This window comes from Thermothielavioides terrestris, chromosome 2 (genome assembly GCF_000226115.1).
Source record: "Thermothielavioides terrestris NRRL 8126 chromosome 2, complete sequence".
NCBI lineage: Eukaryota > Fungi > Ascomycota > Sordariomycetes > Sordariales > Chaetomiaceae > Thermothielavioides > Thermothielavioides terrestris.
The window spans coordinates 8,610,137-8,625,467 of record NC_016458.1 but is presented as its reverse complement, the minus strand read 5'-3'; the positions used below and the strand labels follow the sequence as shown (position 1 = coordinate 8,625,467).

General features: G+C 62.0%; 4 protein-coding genes across 4 annotated transcripts; 1 reads left to right on the top strand and 3 right to left on the bottom strand.

The window, feature by feature from the left end:
* Positions 1-4,479: 4,479 nt before the first annotated feature.
* Positions 4,480-6,612, bottom strand: THITE_54110 (uncharacterized protein). The gene is made up of 3 exons (XM_003653459.1): positions 5,217-6,612; positions 4,758-5,150; positions 4,480-4,616 (listed from the first exon to the last, which is right to left on the bottom strand). Exons 1-3 carry the CDS (start codon positions 6,462-6,464, stop codon positions 4,521-4,523), a joined length of 1,737 nt encoding a protein of 578 aa, XP_003653507.1. The 5' UTR covers positions 6,465-6,612; the 3' UTR covers positions 4,480-4,520.
* A 1,743-nt stretch (positions 6,613-8,355) lies between these two features.
* On the top strand, positions 8,356-9,603 carry THITE_24041 (uncharacterized protein; the record flags this gene model as incomplete). Its single annotated transcript, XM_003653458.1, has 1 exon — positions 8,356-9,603. A coding segment is annotated over one exon (1,248 nt), but the record flags the coding sequence as incomplete, so codon positions are not given.
* An 855-nt stretch (positions 9,604-10,458) lies between these two features.
* Positions 10,459-11,640, bottom strand: THITE_2031145 (uncharacterized protein; the record flags this gene model as incomplete). The annotated part of the gene is made up of 2 exons (XM_003653457.1): positions 10,459-11,066; positions 11,130-11,640. Coding segments are annotated over 2 exons (1,119 nt in total), but the record flags the coding sequence as incomplete, so codon positions are not given.
* A 329-nt stretch (positions 11,641-11,969) lies between these two features.
* On the bottom strand, positions 11,970-14,752 carry THITE_2115992 (uncharacterized protein). The gene is made up of 2 exons (XM_003653456.1): positions 14,554-14,752; positions 11,970-14,491 (listed from the first exon to the last, which is right to left on the bottom strand). Exons 1-2 carry the CDS (start codon positions 14,664-14,666, stop codon positions 12,274-12,276), a joined length of 2,331 nt encoding a protein of 776 aa, XP_003653504.1. The 5' UTR covers positions 14,667-14,752; the 3' UTR covers positions 11,970-12,273.
* Between the last annotated feature and the right edge of the window lie 579 nt (positions 14,753-15,331).

Sequence of the window (15,331 nt, the reverse complement as noted above, 5' to 3'; positions counted from 1 at the left end):
CCCCGCCACCGTTGTCCAAGTCAGGGGAGAGAGGGCCGCCCGGTTGTCGAGGCGGCTCACGGCCCGACGACTCTCCAGCAGCACACTTCCGGCTCATCCACCACCCATGGCCGATAGGGAATAGCGTCATCCTCGAAAGCCGAAAGGGCCAAACAAAAAAAAAAGGGGGGCCGGCCGAGGGTGGCATGGCGGACGACTTCCGAAGGGTCATGTCGCTTGTGCCTGGTGAGGCGCTGGCGTCGGGGTGGCCAGGTGGAGCGAGGGCGAGGCTCGACGGGAACGCGTGTGCCGTGGAAGCCCGTAAACGGTCGTCAATGGCCCGGGCTCCGGGCAGCGATGTCACATCGTGCTTGGCCCGGCGCAGGCTGGCGCTGGGCACGGATGGAGGCGTCGTGGAGGACGTGGAGCCGAGCGATGGAAACGATTAAGGTTGCCGGACGGGCGACAGGGGGCAAGTACCGCTCATTGGAGGGGATGTGTGTGGCTGCCGGTGTAGTCACGGAGGCCATCCGCCGAGTGCAACCTGGGGTGTCCAACTCGGCCCCTCGAGCGGACATGAGGGCCTGGGCGATGGCTTGTCCTGCGCATCGATCAGGAAAACAGGTCGGCGGCGCCGAGCGCAGAGCGCAGATGCGATCCGAAGTGCCGGCCGCCGTTCTCACCAGACCAAGCCACATGCCTCCCATCACCTGTCGTCGCTGGGGGAGGCGTTCTCAGGTCCCCGGTTAGGTTCCCCGGATCCCCGCACCGCATACGCACGAACTTTTGAAACGCGCTCCCTCAGTTCGCTCTGCACCGCTCAGGGCGAGCAGATCGTCACCCCGCATTCTGAATCCAGGACCCGCCCGCCCGGAAACGCGGCCTCCCCGGCCAAACATTTCAGCCAGACTAGAGGAAAAGCATTCATCAAAGAGATGCGCCGAAGAGGAGAACAGGAGACCGTGCGCCAGTCCCATAGGTCGTGGACGCTGCTGCCGGTTCAATGCCGCTTCACCTTTGTCCATGCCGTTTCGCTCGAGCCGCCGCGGCAGACCGCGGATCGTCAACTGCATCTCCCAAGCGACTGGGACGCAAAACCGGGGAAACGGTTTTCATCCAATATACCGATATTGCGCACCGTCATGCTTGCACCACGCCCTCAGTGTTGGCCGGGCACCACTGCGGTGGCACAGATGCTTGCTGCTTCCAGAAATTCCAGGTCAGGACCTGGCCAAGCTTACCTCCGCAGATTGCGCGCCAACCGAATTAGGAACTGCCCCTGGTCCATGCAACCCGTGCAATCCGGGAAGGACCTCATCACAGGACGGCAAAAGGTTCGCCGCTGCTCCTTCCTGTTTCTGTCGGTATTTTCATCCATTAAATGTGGGGACCTTAGCCAACGGCCGCCAAGCGGTCCACCACAAGTCGTGTACCGCAGTCCACAGTAAGCTGCTTCTTGCACCGCAGGCTGATTGATTCCGCTCTCCTCCGCAAGTCAGTCGAGGCTCGACCCCCACTTTCGCAGTTTCGGAGGCCGGCCGAGGCATTGACTTGAAACAGTCAACTCTGCATCTTCGCGCTCCTTTTATTTTGTTTATCCCGCGTCGCCAGTCTTATCGCGGTGAATCTCCCCGACACCAGTCTGAAAGCGCTGACCGTGTGCACACCTGCACCTCCTGTGTATGTGATATACCTGTTTACACTAGCTCCCTTAACGGGCGCTTTCCCGGCGTGCCCTGAAGGGCCATCAGAGGACGGCAAAGCCTTTTCGATTCCAGCCGGCGACTCCCATCTCGGCCAAACAACAAAGGCGGGGTCAGGTGGACCCGGATCCAGATCCGGCCAGCAGCGCCGTTGGGTGCGCACGATTGTGTCTTCCCCAACTCCGCCACCTCTAACTTCCTAACGTTAGTGTACATACGAAGTACAGAGTGACATACTGCACAGTAAGCAGGTGGTTAAGGGGCGCCGGGACGAGCAGCCGAGAATGTCCCGGGCTGTCGGTTGCGGCCCCAGTTGAGCCGACGATTCTTCTCGACGGATGACAACCGGAGGCTGCCTCGACTTGGGCTGTCAGTAAAAGCCCCGCCTCCTGGGAAACAGCCAACCCAAAGACAGTGGGATATCACGGTAGTACATAAGCCCTCCCGTCGATCTCGCATGACAGTTGATTTGGGGACACGCCACGTCACTTCCCGATCGGATCCACGCATCGCTGGGTGACAACTTGGCTGCTATTTTCGGCCTTCATCACCAAAACCAGACCGAAAAAAATGTATCATGCCAAGGGGACGGGCAACCGCAGCGCTCCGCCTTTCTATATGAGGACTGACCTGTACACTAGAAGCGGCTGGTGAAGCTGGGCTAATATCGAGCCTGAGGTTGGTCAGCACGCCAAGGCGCTGATCCGTTCACAAGGCCTCCAGAGGCGGGATGCGAGGAGTCCCTTCCTGGGCTAACTTCCCAAGCAAGAAGCAGACACTCGTGTTCCACAGCCATTGATCATCGGAGGCGCGGTGAGTTCCGTGGCGCTGTCGGATTTGGGTCCAGGATTCCGGATTCGGACCGTGCATGACCGAGCCTCGATCTGGATGGGGAAGTGAGAGGCCTGATTCCGGGCTGAGATCAGGCCCGTTTCACCTGCTCGTGCTTGGAGGGTTACATGAGCCCTACCGACGTACGCGGCAGACTCTATTCCAAACAGGCCTAACTGGATCCGGGAATACAGAATCCGGGCTTGGGCTGCATGTTCCCCGTGCTTCGGTGCTTCGATTTATGTACGTGGACTATAGCAGCAACTAGGTAGGGCTCGCTGTTATCAAACCACTCAAGGCGAGCCCCCTTGCCGCATGGTTGGTTGGCTAGTATATAGCGGTTATGTTGCCGTAAGACGCGTTCTTCACACGGCCAAGTCTTGAATCTGTTGACCAGCCACAGCCCCGGCCATGCTTGGACAAATGCACGGAGGAATCAGGTTCTCCATATCTACCTACCTCCTGAAGTGTTCGTGTTTTACGAAGAGCAGCGCTATCAGCTCGGTTCTTGGGTTGACAGGTCAGGTGATTCTCTGACTGGAATCGACAGCCAGTTTCATAACCGGCGCAGCTGCAAGGTTTCGTTCGATGCGGTGGTTCCTAGAATCAACCGTGGGTAACAAGCCCTGAAGAATTGAGCAAGCCATGCGGTGCTGGGGTGGCTAAATCAAACCCTCGCGGCGCCTCGACACATATTGCGAAAAGGCGTAGTCTCGACATCCGGGCAGGCAACTGAGAGTATGATCTATCTCATGAGCTCGTACCAGATATAATGCCCTACGAGTGCCGACGTCGGTACCCCGTAGTTGGTTTGTTCCAATAGCAGGGAGAGAGCCTAGCGACCCCAAGCATCGCAGAATGACCTATGTGCGCAATCGTTTGAAGTTCAGACCGCTTGGTGTGCATCAGGAAAGGGCTCGCACGACTTGAGAGTTGGGCATTTTACTTCGCAAAAGGCTCTGTGAACGCTGTTATTAAATGTTGAGGAACCGCCACGACACACGTTCAATGTCTAGTTATGGAGAAGAAGGGGATGTTTCCGACCTTGAGGACCGGATGATCATTTCATTTCGCCCCCAGAGCTCTCGCCGGTATGTATTACAAGTACCCCGGGCGGACTAGATATTGAACACAAGAGAGTCCGGCAACGGCCCCTTAGCATGGCAGCACGTCCGAAGCAGCAGATCTGTATGCGAAATTACAGCAACAGGAAAGCTCGTTGCAGCTCGTTGCTCCGAAGGTCTCGTCGCAAACTGTCTAGGTAATCACAATGTTTTACAGTACACGCCGGCGGCATCTCTTTTCCCCCGCTCAACCGGTCCATACCATGCCCCCTTCTCAGCACATCATGTCTGAATACCCCGACGACAGCAAAGAGTAGCAGCACTCGCTTCCCGCCCCCAAAAAAGCGAACAGGTATTCATGTGCGCGCCAGACCGTACACAATATTCCGACAAGTGCAGGGGCGCGAGAAACCCAACTGCAATAGGTACGCGACGCCCTCGCGGGAAGGACCGGCCCCGGGGCCGAGTTTGGTTGGTACTCCATTCCACTCACCCAACCAGCCAGCCAGCCATCCGTCCGCCGTCGTAAGCCAAGCCAAAGAAGCAAGCGTTTCTTGTTTTCCCCTGATGACAGTTACCGGCCCCAACTCCCCACCCCTCCCCTCCCTCCCTCAACAGCATCCCCCGCAAGCACACCCAGTCGCAGCAAAATATACTCACCCCGTCCCCATCACACAAGATCAGACACAACCGGCCAAGAAGCGCGCAACGACTGCCGTCCGGCGGGAAACAACCTCCTCCTCGTCGGCGGGCGGGGGGGCGGGGGAGCCGCCGGGAGCGACGTCTTGCGCATGCTCGCGATGCGTCGCGACTTCCTCGGCGTTCCTGCTGCGTCTGCTGCGGCTGCTGCGGCTGCGTCTGCTGCGGCTGCTGCTGAGGACGGGTCAACGTGAGTCGTCGGGTGCGGCCGCTGCGCGGCAGCCCTGGTGCCCACCCCACCCACCTAGAACGGCCGGGCATCGGCGGCGTGCAGCATCTTGGTCCAGCGGGGCAGCTTGCGGTCGCGCTCGTAGATAAAGCCGCAGTTGTTGCAGAGGGACTGGAGGGTGAGGTAAGCTTTGGTTAGTTTCTGCGCTATTCGGAGGGAGGAAGAGAAAAAATAAAAAAAAGAAATAAAAGAAAAGAAAAGAAAAGGGGGAAGAATTGGGGGATAGTGAAAGTGGATTAAGGAATTACTTACCCTTGGACCGTACGGCCCGTCCCGCACCGCCCACACACTGGTGCCCCAGACCCTGCAGTGGGAGCATCGCCAATTCAGTCTCTCCGCCTCGGTCAGCGTGCCGCCGCCGCCGTACCCTTCCCCGGCCGGCGTGCCCCTCCCGCCGGGCGTGCCCGAGCGGCCGAGCGGCGACAGGCTCCGGAACCGCTTCTTCTTCTTGCTCCGCTCCCCGCGGCCCATGCGCTCCTCCTCCTGCTCGATCAGGCCGGAGAAGGCGAAGCCGATGGGCAAGCCGCCGGCCATGCCGGTGTTGCTGCTGAAGCGGGCGGTCTCGCGGCGCAGGCGGCGGATCTGGCGCTCGCGGTCGCCCTCGCGCTTCTCGATCTCCTCCTTGCTGAGCGTCTCCAGCTTGGGCTCCCACTCGTCGGCCAGATGCTCCGGGTCGTAGCGCCAGCCGGCGCCCTCGCCGCCCGCCGTGACGGCCGCGTCGTTGGGGAACTCGGCGCCGGCGCCCGCAACGCCGCCGAGCGCGGCCGCGGAGGCGCCCCAGCCGGCGACCAGCCCGCCGGACTCGCAGGCTTCCTTCTTCAGCTTCAGCACGGCCTCGTAGATCGCGTGGGTCATGGCGGGGACCCATTCGCCGTACAGGCCGAGGTCGGCGCAGGTTTGCTTGGCGAACATCTCGGCCGTCCCCGGCGGGTGCAGGAGGGACCACTCGAACTTGTCGGTGTAGACTTGCGAGGACAGGTTGATGTTGAGATTGATGATGCACCGGTAGGTGTCGTCGGGGCTGAAGTCGTCTGTGTCGACGGGGATCGGGGTGGCTGCCGCTGATACCTCGCCCTGGGCCGTCTGCACCACGGCGGGGGTGGTTGGTGCTGGCGTCTTGGACGGGGTGCCTCCGAGGTTGCTGCCGCCTATTGGTGTGTCGGCTGCGCTGAAGGAGGGCGCCGTGTTCGGGCCGGGAGTGGCCGAGTCGTGGCGCGCCTTGGAGGACTCGGGGACGTTGGGGCGGCTCGGGTGCGAGTGGAACAGCGGATGGAGGGCGACACCGGCATATTCCTCCAGCTGGGTCCGTATTTGCTTGCTGATCTCGGCGATGGCCGAAGCGCGGTTGGGCAGGTCGAGATCCTGAACCAGCTGGGTGGCAAACTGGTCGGTCGTGATCAGACTCTCGTGGAGATTCCACAGAAAGGTATCGCGCAAGCGATATGGTACTGTCGGTTCCTGAGGTTTGAAGAGGGGGTGGGTCGGGTCCGCCGGCGCGGGGGTGACCAAGGGCGGCAGGGGAGTGAAGGCGGGTATGTCGAGGTCGATTCGGATGGGAATCAGGGTGAGCGGGAGACAGGCCTGGACGTAATTCATGGCATCCGATCTGTTGGGGCGCATCTTGCCCATCCAGTCGCGATAGATGCCCTGCATCTCGACCGGCTCGTTCGTGTCCTTGCCGACCTTCTCGCTGGGGTCGACCTTGGCGGCGCTGTCGTCGCGGCGCAGGCTGCGCAGGCCGGTGGGCCGGCGGCGGCTGTCTTCTTCGTCGTCATCGTAGTCGTCGTAGCCGTCTTCGGCGTAGTTGATGATGGTGGTGCCGCGCTTGGTGGTGCGGGCGAGCGGGTTCGAAGGAGCAGCGCCCGGCAGGACGGGCTGCAGCAGGGCGTTGTTGTAGGTGCGCAACCTCGGCGCGTAGGACGAGAAGATCGCCTGCTGCGACTCGGATCGCACCGCCATCGTATGAACTCGGAAACAACCGTTCGCGCTGAGGGGTTATCGCATCTCGATCGGCCACTGGGGCGCGCCGCGTCGGCTGAGTGCGAGTGTCCCGACGGGAGCGGGCGGGACACGAGGTTGAGGTTCGGCGCGGTCTGGAGGAGATGGCGATTGACGGAAGGAAAATGAACCTTGATTGTTCTCGAGTGATACAGCGCAGGCAGTGGCCCAAATTGTCTGGCAATGGGAGAGAGTATCCGCAAGTCCAGGCAGGCGTGCGATGCGCCAAGGTGTCGGCGGATTGTTGCGGCAAGCGGCAAGCGGCCCCTGCTTTCCTCGCATGCAGTTAAAACGCGACGCATCTTGGTGTGGGTCTATTGCCAAAAACGGGTTAGCGTCAACTAAGTTTGACAAGGGCCTTGTGCTTATGACTTTTGTGGGTTAACATGGCTTGGCCCGTGCCACAACCTTCTCCCAACTTCAAGTCTCTCGCTCGAACAGCACCAAGGGGTCTAAGTGGTCCAGCCCCGCCACGGAACCGCTCCCCCCAGTGATAGCGGTTCCCAGACGTGAATACCACGCTGTTTGACCTGTTTCAAATGTGGAAGTGCAAGAAGCTGAACCCCAAAGAGCGAAGAACAGCGGATTCCGGAACCCAAGCGCCACTTGCACCGCCCAGATAAGCTTAGGTGCTAATTATAAGCCTAGTGACGCAGAAAGCTGCGTGGAACCATCACGGAGGCCGAGAAAGCAGAGAGAAGAGGATGTAGACTGAGGTGCTCCTTCCGGTGACTGAGAGGAGGGGAGAAGTCTGTTTACGGATCCGTACACTACATATGTGTGAGCACTGCGCGCGTGCCAAAGAGCTACCTGACAGGGGACCCAGAATGCTACCATGCGACATTTAGGTATCCTGAATCCTAATGAGTTACCCTGTCCGGGGTAAAAGAGGGTGACCGGCTTCACGATGACCGTCTCTCGTCTGCCTCTGCCCTGGCAGATTCGATGCCCTCGCTGGGCCTTCCGGTTTCCAGCCGCAGGGCCCCCGGAGGGGGCTGTCATGAGGAAGCCGTCGAGTGCATGAGCGAGAACCAAGTGCATACCGATCGTATTGTTTGTGTTGCTGGGACAACTTGTCGTGACTGGAGATCCGCCAGCTGCCTGGAGTGTGACTTCCCGCCGCCAGCCGTAGTTAGCTCTGTTGGTCCTCTTTGTTTCCATAGCTAAGTACACAAAGCTGCCCCGTTGACGCCGTCATTGCAGCCCAGTTGTTCAGCTGTTTGGGGTGAAAGGGCCTGGCTTACTTCTCTTAACCCATCTATTGTCCTGGTCACGCCAGCTCTCGAGTTTTCACTCTTCGGTAAGTTCCTGACCACCCTTCTGCTGCCCTAATACCACCTCTCGTTTTCTTGCCTACCGTTTGTGCTCGCAATTCCATTTCTCTCTCTCCACTGGCAGCTGTTTCCCCGGCCAGGTCCTGACATTCCTCGGAGGAAGGTATAAAGCTAACCATGCCCTCTCTTTTTGTTTGCTTTCCCTCCTCGGCCAAGAATCTGACGTGGAATCGCAGGTCCTCTTGACCGCTTCTGGGACACCCTACCGAAGCAAATAAATCTCGACCCGCAAGACAAGAGCACATCTTCTCATATCTTGATCTCTGCTTTCCAGTCAGTAGCGCAGCCATCGCCTCGCACAGAAGGTAGCCATGAGTCCACAGCAGTTGCCCTCGGGCGCTAGCAAAGACCTCTACAGTTGGCTCGAGACGGCCATTTCCAGCGCGAACGCGGAGCTTCCTTCCACCCCCCGGGCTCCTCGGAGTCCCAAGGCTTCTCATAGTCCTACGAGTTCTCAGACCTCTTCGAGCTCCCCCCTTATTCTCACTCCTACCAGTTCCAGCTTGGCCGACTTGGACACCCCAGCGGAAGGCAGTGTCGAGCAGCAGCTCGGCAACTACCAGCGTAAGCTGGTCACTGTTCGGCGCATCGCGGACGTGACTCCAATCAACAAGGGCCACAGTGTCGTGACCATCGACGGCTGGAAGGTGGTGGTTCCGAAGGCCGAGAAGTTCGCCAAGGACGATCTTGTCCTCTTCTTCGAGGTGGACTCTTTCCTCCCTGCGGCCTCCAAGTATGAGAGTCTCTTTGCTCAGGTCGGACCGCTTGTCACGTTTGACGACGAAGAGGGCTACCGGGTGGGCACGTCGACCTGGACCGATTGGGACAAGAATAAGATCATCTCGCAGGGCCACGTCTACCACCTCTACAAGTTCCCGGACATTGACGAGAAGATTCGCAAGCTGCACTGGGAGCACATCGAGCTCAACGACGACCAGTTCGTAGAGCTCATCCGCCCTATCGACTTTACCGCCGAGCTCGGCGTCAAGAAGTGGGTGAGCTTCCCGGAGAATGGCGAGGACATCAACGGCGTGCCGACGACCAACCCCAAGACGCCGCCCTTCATCCCCAAGACGGACATGGAGCGCGTCCAGAACTGCCCCAACCTATTCATCAAACCCAAGTACCGCTATATGACCTACCAGGAATCCCTCAAAATGGACGGCGCGGGCATGACCGTCTACTTCGTCACGCCGGACTCGCCCTTCTACTCCATGCTCCCAGCCTTGCCCACCCCGTCCCCTGCCAACGCCCACACCATGCTCCAGCACGCGGTGCACCCGACGGGCCGGCTGGGCGTGTGCACGCGCAACCAGGACCTGCTCCCGCACCTGCTGCCCTCACGCACCGCACCAGCGCTGCACACGACCTGCTGGACCGCGGCGGTCGCCGCCAACCTGCACCGCAGCCTGCCGGCGCTGGGCCAGAACATCGCGATCCAAGCGGAGCTGGTGGGGCCCAGCATCCAGGGCAATCCGTACGGGTACGCGGCGGACGCGGCGCACGAGCTGTTCGTGTTCGCGGTGGTCGACCTGGCGGCCGGGCGGCGCTGGCACCCGCGCCGCGCGCACGCCTTCGCCGTCGGCCACCTCGGCCTCAAGCACGTCCCCGTGCTGGGCTACCACACGATCCCCGCGCTGGCGCGCCACCACCAGGACCTGATCGACCGCGCCGAGCTGAAGCGCGGCGAGGGGCTCGTGTTCAAGAACTGCGACGACGGCCGCTGGTTCAAGGTGCTCTCGTCCCGCTGGATTCTGCAGAAGGGGGATGAGAAGCACGCGAGGGCTAAGGCGAAGAAGGCTGGGAAGGGGAAGGGCGTTCTTGTTGATGAGGATGAGGCCGAAGCCGAGGATGGAGTGGTTGGAGAGCGGGCGGAGGAAGCGAAGAGGGAGAGTTTTAAGGGGTGGCAGATGAGCAGCGAGGAGGCGGCGAAGATCCGGGAGATCTTTGAGAATCTGGCGGAGTGGATGCGGCGCGACGACGGGCTGCGGAAGTGGATGGAAGAGTGGGAGCAGGGCTTTCACGGCAAGGCCATGGTCGTCAAGCCCAGGGGCGCTGCTACCGAGGGGGAGACTGCAGCCCCAGAGGGAAAGAAGCCGAAGACGAGCGGCGGATCAGCCAGCGGACAGGGCGCCAAACCGTTCGCAGTCCCGGAGGAGAAGCGCAAGGAGCTGACGGACTGGCTCGGCATCAACTGACAGCGCGTCCGGCACCAAATCTGGGGCGCCTCTTTAGGGCCTGCATGATTAACTATGGCATATCTAAGGACGGCATACTCAGTTAGGACTGGCTTCGCATCTCGGGTTCGGAATATTCCTGGATTCATAAAAGGCAGAGACATGAGCGGTTGAGGGCTCAAGGTAGCGAGAGTTCTTTCGCGGGTAGTCTTAGCGCAGCAGCTCGGTTATGACGAAAGCCGTGGTTTAGACGTGGTTCCGAGGTTCAAGTTCTTCTGTAGATTATGTGTCACGCTTACCCTGCGAGCCTACAGCCTCGCTTTTTGTAGCAGCGCTCCCAGCTCGACCGGCGGTGGGCTCCGACAGGCCATTCTCGCTTCCTTGAGCAGCGACCGGCGTTCCTCCAGCCGGACCCTCCCTGCCCGCCTCCTCCTCCTCCATCGCAATCTCCACCCACAGCGGCACATGGTCGCTGAGCCCGCGCTCCTGCGGCGTATCGAGGATGCCAGTCCCCAGCACCCGGCCGGCCTCCCACAGCCGCCTCGACACCATGACCATATCCACCCGATCACAGCTGCTCCCCCACTCCCTCGAGCGGGGATAGTACGTGTACCGCCTCTCCGGGCCGTGCAGCGCCCGAAACACGTCCACCGCATCCAGACACCTTCTTCTTCCCACCCTTTCTCCTCCTCCTCCTCCTCCCCTATTATCAGGAAGAGGAAGAACGTACGCCCCCGCCCGGCGATTATCCTCCTCGCCAAAGAACGCGGCGTTGAAGTCCGCCCGATTGACCTGGTGCTCGCGCGGGACTGTCCGCAGGCGCGGGTATCCGTCCCACGCGCCGCGCGCGACGTTGGCGTCGCCCGCCACGACCACGTCGAAGCCTCTGCCGCCGCCGCCGCCGTCGTTGTCATCGCCCTGCAGGGCGAGGCACTCGTCGCGCAGGCGGGCGTGGAAGGCGCGCTTGTGCTCGTGGCGCGTGCCCAGCACGCGGCGGCCGTCGCGCGGGTCGCGGTAGGGCGCGGCCGTGCCGTTGACCGCGTAGATGTTGACTAGCGCGAGCGGGCGGTAGGGCTCGGGATGGGGTTGTTGGGGCCGGGGTTGGGGGTGGCAACGGGGTTGCTGGGGCTGCAGCTGCAGCTGCCGCGGCGGTGGTGGTGGCGGCTTCAGCTCGACCACGCAGACGCGCCCCTCGAGGTCCCAGGACACGGGGCGCACGCGGGCGACGCGGCGGCGCGCGAAGTCGGTGCGCAGGACGACGCCCACGCCGTACAGCCGGCCCTGGAAGCCGCGCGCGTTGTGCTTGTCGCGTGGGAGCACGGCGTCGAGCGTGTAGGTGCGGCTGTCGGAGAGCGCGTCGTCGGCGGCGTGGAGGGGCGTGTTGAGGGACGCCAGGAGGGCGGCCAGCGCCTGGGTGTCGTCCTGCCGGAGCTTGAGTTCCTGCAGGAAGAGCACCTCGGGCCAGTTGTGGCGCGCTAGGAAGGCTCGGAGGTTGGCTTTCTGGGAGGGAGGGTTGGCTGGTGGTCGGTCGGGGTCGGATGGCTGGAAGAAGGAGGTGATCTTGGTGGACTGGGTGGGCAGATACGGCGCGATCCCGTTGATGTTCCACGAGAACAGGCGCATAGACGGTGGCGGTCGCATGGATTCCGGTGCCGCCGGAAGGGGTCCTTGAGGGTTGGATGAGCCAGGTGTTGAGGTGCCTGGCGGCGATGGGCCTGGCCTGGGTGAAGGCGCAGGCGTGGCCAGTTTCCGGCGCTTGACCGACGGCGGGCTGATGTCGCGGTCCATTCTTCTCTTCTTAAGCCTAATAACGAAAGCCATAGTGCTCGTGTGCTAGTTGTAGCGCAGGGGTGAAGTCGTGTGTAGTGGAGTACCCCGGCTCATGTCGGTGACGTCATCTTTAAGGGGAGGAGATCCGCCGTTTGCTCTCTTGCCCAAACCGGCAACTAGGTAAACAAGGCGGTGTAATAGAGTGTACAGATCCGTACATGCCATTCTGTTTCTATATTTTCTGTCCTCGAAATAGCATCGTGTTATCCTAGCCAAAGTCCCCCGGGCCCCAATCAAGCCTGTCGGTTTTTCGAAGATCGTCCCATCCACCGGTCCCCTGCAAAAGAATCCTTATTTGCGTGTGCTAAACCCGAGGCATCGCCAACCACCCGGCCGTTTCAGTTTACCCAGGCAACCCGCAATCCCACCCGTGAAATCCCATCTCCTCTCGGATTTTCCCCTTCGAGCCCTCCATCCTCCGCCCACTAGTTATTGAACCTGCGCCACCCTCTCGCCCGTCGGAAAGGACACCTCGTACTGCAGCACCAGCTTGACGCTCTTGCCGGCATTGAGGACCACGTCCCAGGCGACCTCGCCGGCCTTCCTGAGGCTGGCGGTCGCCCTGCCCCAGTCGAGCTCGTCCTTGCCCTCCCTGCCGGGCACGCCGGCGGCGACGCCGGCGCGCCCGCCGTCGCGCTGCAGGCCGGCCGGCTGCAGCACCTCGACCCGGATCTTCTCGTCCTCCGGCACGGGCACCTGGTCGAGCACGGTGAGGCTGACGGGCGTGCCGGCGGCGGCGCGCGTGTTGACGAGCGTGACGGCGCGCGTGTACACGCTGGTCTCGCCCTTGGAGAAGACGCCGGTGGTGCTGCGCGCGACCTCGGGCTTGGGGTAGGCCACGCGGATGGCCGGGTCGACGCCCAGCGGCATGGCGAAGGCGTCGCCGGCGCTGCAGCGCGGCAGCGTCGCGCGCCCCAGGAAGGTGCCGTCCAGCGTCAGGCCCGTGGGGCCCCGCAGCAGCGTCAGCTTGCTGGTGTTGCGCAGCCGCGCGCGCAGGTACGCCGCCGGCTTGTACTTGGCCACCACGGTGCGCGTGAAGGCCACGTTGGTGAAGGCGATGCGCGCCACGCGCTGCTTGGACGCCGTGGCCGACGGCCTGAGCGTCTTGAGGTGCGGCAGGTCGTACGTGGCCGTCAGCCCGGTCTCTTCGAAGGACGAGTCCTGGAAGGTCACCTCGGGCATGGCCTCGAGCATGGTCTGCGCGTCGGCATCGGCGTCTTCGTCGTTGCTGCCGCTGTAGGACAGGCCCTGGCTGCCGGCGGGGGCGTCGACCCCGAAGATGGGTGGGGCGGATGAGCTGGCGGCCATTGCAGGCGCTGGCACAGACGCTGCTGGAGGAGCATCACCAAGAGGGTTGCTCGCGGGGGCAGCGGCAGGAACAGGACGCTGGAAGCCGAACACATTCAGCTGCGCAGGGGGCACGTCGAGCTGAGATCTGCGAGCCAGTTCTTTGTGCTGGGGCGCCCCGAACAGGTCGGCGCGCGGCTTCTGCTGGGCCCTGGCGTGTTGCGCGGCGTTCCAGAGATTCTTCTCGGCGCGCTCCTCTCGGCTGTGCACGATGTCGAGCCCGTCCCACCGGTCGCCCTTGCCGACAAGCTTGAGGCGCCACGGGACGAGCGCCGGGGCGTCGTCCTGCAGCCCCGAGAAGTGGGCCTGCGAGGTGCTGAGGGTAACCTTGCAGTTGGACCACGTCTCGGAGGTCATGTTGGTCAGGCGCGCGTCGAAGCAGAGCGTGGCCGTGTTGGTCGTCGACGACAGCGCCAGGTCGTAGCTCGGGGCCCAGAAGGCGGACGACGTCACGTACGAGAGCGTCAGATCGCACGCCACGGCAGCGCCGGCCTCGCCCTCCTTGGTGGGCGCCTGGTCGGAAGCCAGCTGCACGTCGGCGGCGCTGGAGATCGAAGTGCGACGAGACGAGCCCGGGGTGAGGTTGGCACCCGCATCGAGGCTGATGCGGACGGTGTAGCAAGCGCGGGGCCAGAACTGGTCTCGCTCCCTGCGGATGCGGGCCTTCTCCTTGTCGCGCTCGGCGTCGCGTCTGCGCTTCTTGTCCCTCAGCTTCTCCCGCGCCCTCCTCGACTTGGCCTTTTGCTTGGCGGCTTTCCGGACTTCCTTAGCCTGCAGCTTCTCGAGCCGGGCCTCTTCGGGCCGCAGCTTCTCGATCTCCTTGGCCAGCTCGCGGTCGCGGGCGGTGCCTTCCATGTGGTCGTTGAAGACCTTCTCGCGCTCCTTGCGGTAGGTCTCGAGGCTGGCTTCGATGTCGACGCCGGATTTGCAGTCCAGCGAGGTGGCGTACGAGTCCAGAACCTTCAGCCGGCTCTCGGCGCTCGCGATGAGCTCCTTTGCCCGCTTCTGCTGGTCGCGCAACGCCACCAGCTTCTCGCGTACTGCTTCGAGCGCGCTGCTGACTTTGTCGGCGCCGGCGCCGGCGGCGTCGGCTTCGTCTTCATCGTCGTCGTCGTCCTCAGACCCGTCCTTCTCCAAGTCCGAGTCGGAGTCAGGGTAAATTTCGTCGAAGATGTCTCTGTTGGGCAGCAGCTCGACCGTGATGTCGGTGATGATGGCCGAGCCCGTGCCCTCAACCTTGATGGAATGCTCGTCGACCGTCGGAGTCAAGCCGACGACGGTAATCTCATTGGCTCCGGGCTGGAGGGGACGGTCAGTGGGAAGGAGCTACGCAGAGGATAGGGGGCGGTGAAACAACAAACCTTGAGGGTGACATCCTTGATGTCTCGGACAATTTGGGCTCTGCTGGGGAAGAGAGTGACAGAGCGGGTGGGCAGGTTCCGCACATGGAACTCCTGCTTGTGAGGGCCGTCCATTGTCCTTGCAACGGTGTGTGTGTGTGAGTGGGAGAGGGAGAGCGCGAGAGGTGTGAGGGGACGATGCACGATGCACCATGGATGAGGAGAGGGAGCAAGGAAGGGGCGCCAGGCAGCTACCAGGTCTACTTATACCTGGAATATGCTTGCTCCCTTGTGGCCTGGACAGTGAAATGGCAGTGCTGTGTGAAGCAGCAAAGTCAATCGGTAGTTAGCGATTCTTCACGGTGTAAGACAAGCCAGCGCCCAGCCCAGGGGCCGTTGAGCTGAGCTTGTGGGGCTGCCTCCACTCGAGAGGCTGTGTGACTTGGCGCCCACTTGGCTGCTCCAGTAAAATCAGTCACTTCTCTCTGTCCAAACAGGCAGAAGTGACTCAAAAGTACCTAGGTATGACTAGCCGCGCTCCAGACAGGGGTCCGCCCAATGCGGGAAGGCCTTGGCTGCTCTAAGCAATGCTCAATTGTGCAGAGCAGCATCGCTTGAGCGGCTGCTTCTACATACGGACTCAAACAAAGCCTTGCGTGGAGCCTCGCATGGGCAAGGTCTATTAGCGCGCCATGGTGTCAAAAACTGCCCCGCTCCCAGAAGCCGGGGCCGCCAACCTTGATTTGACCCACTCACTCACTGCCCGCCAAAAGCACTGCGGGGCCGGTCGGAGCTGGTGT

Coding starts and splice junctions, on each gene's coding strand:
- THITE_54110 (XM_003653459.1), bottom strand. CDS start 6,464: ATGGCGGTGCGATCCGAGTCGCAGCAGGCGATCTTCTCGTCCTACGCG. Junction 5,151..5,216: donor AGTTCCCCAACGACGCGGCC/GTCACGGCGGGC, acceptor GACGAGTGGGAG/CCCAAGCTGGAGACGCTCAG. Junction 4,617..4,757: donor ACGGGCCGTACGGTCCAAGG/GTAAGTAATTCC, acceptor CTCACCCTCCAG/TCCCTCTGCAACAACTGCGG.
- THITE_2115992 (XM_003653456.1), bottom strand. CDS start 14,666: ATGGACGGCCCTCACAAGCAGGAGTTCCATGTGCGGAACCTGCCCACC. Junction 14,492..14,553: donor ATCAAGGATGTCACCCTCAA/GGTTTGTTGTTT, acceptor CCGTCCCCTCCA/GCCCGGAGCCAATGAGATTA.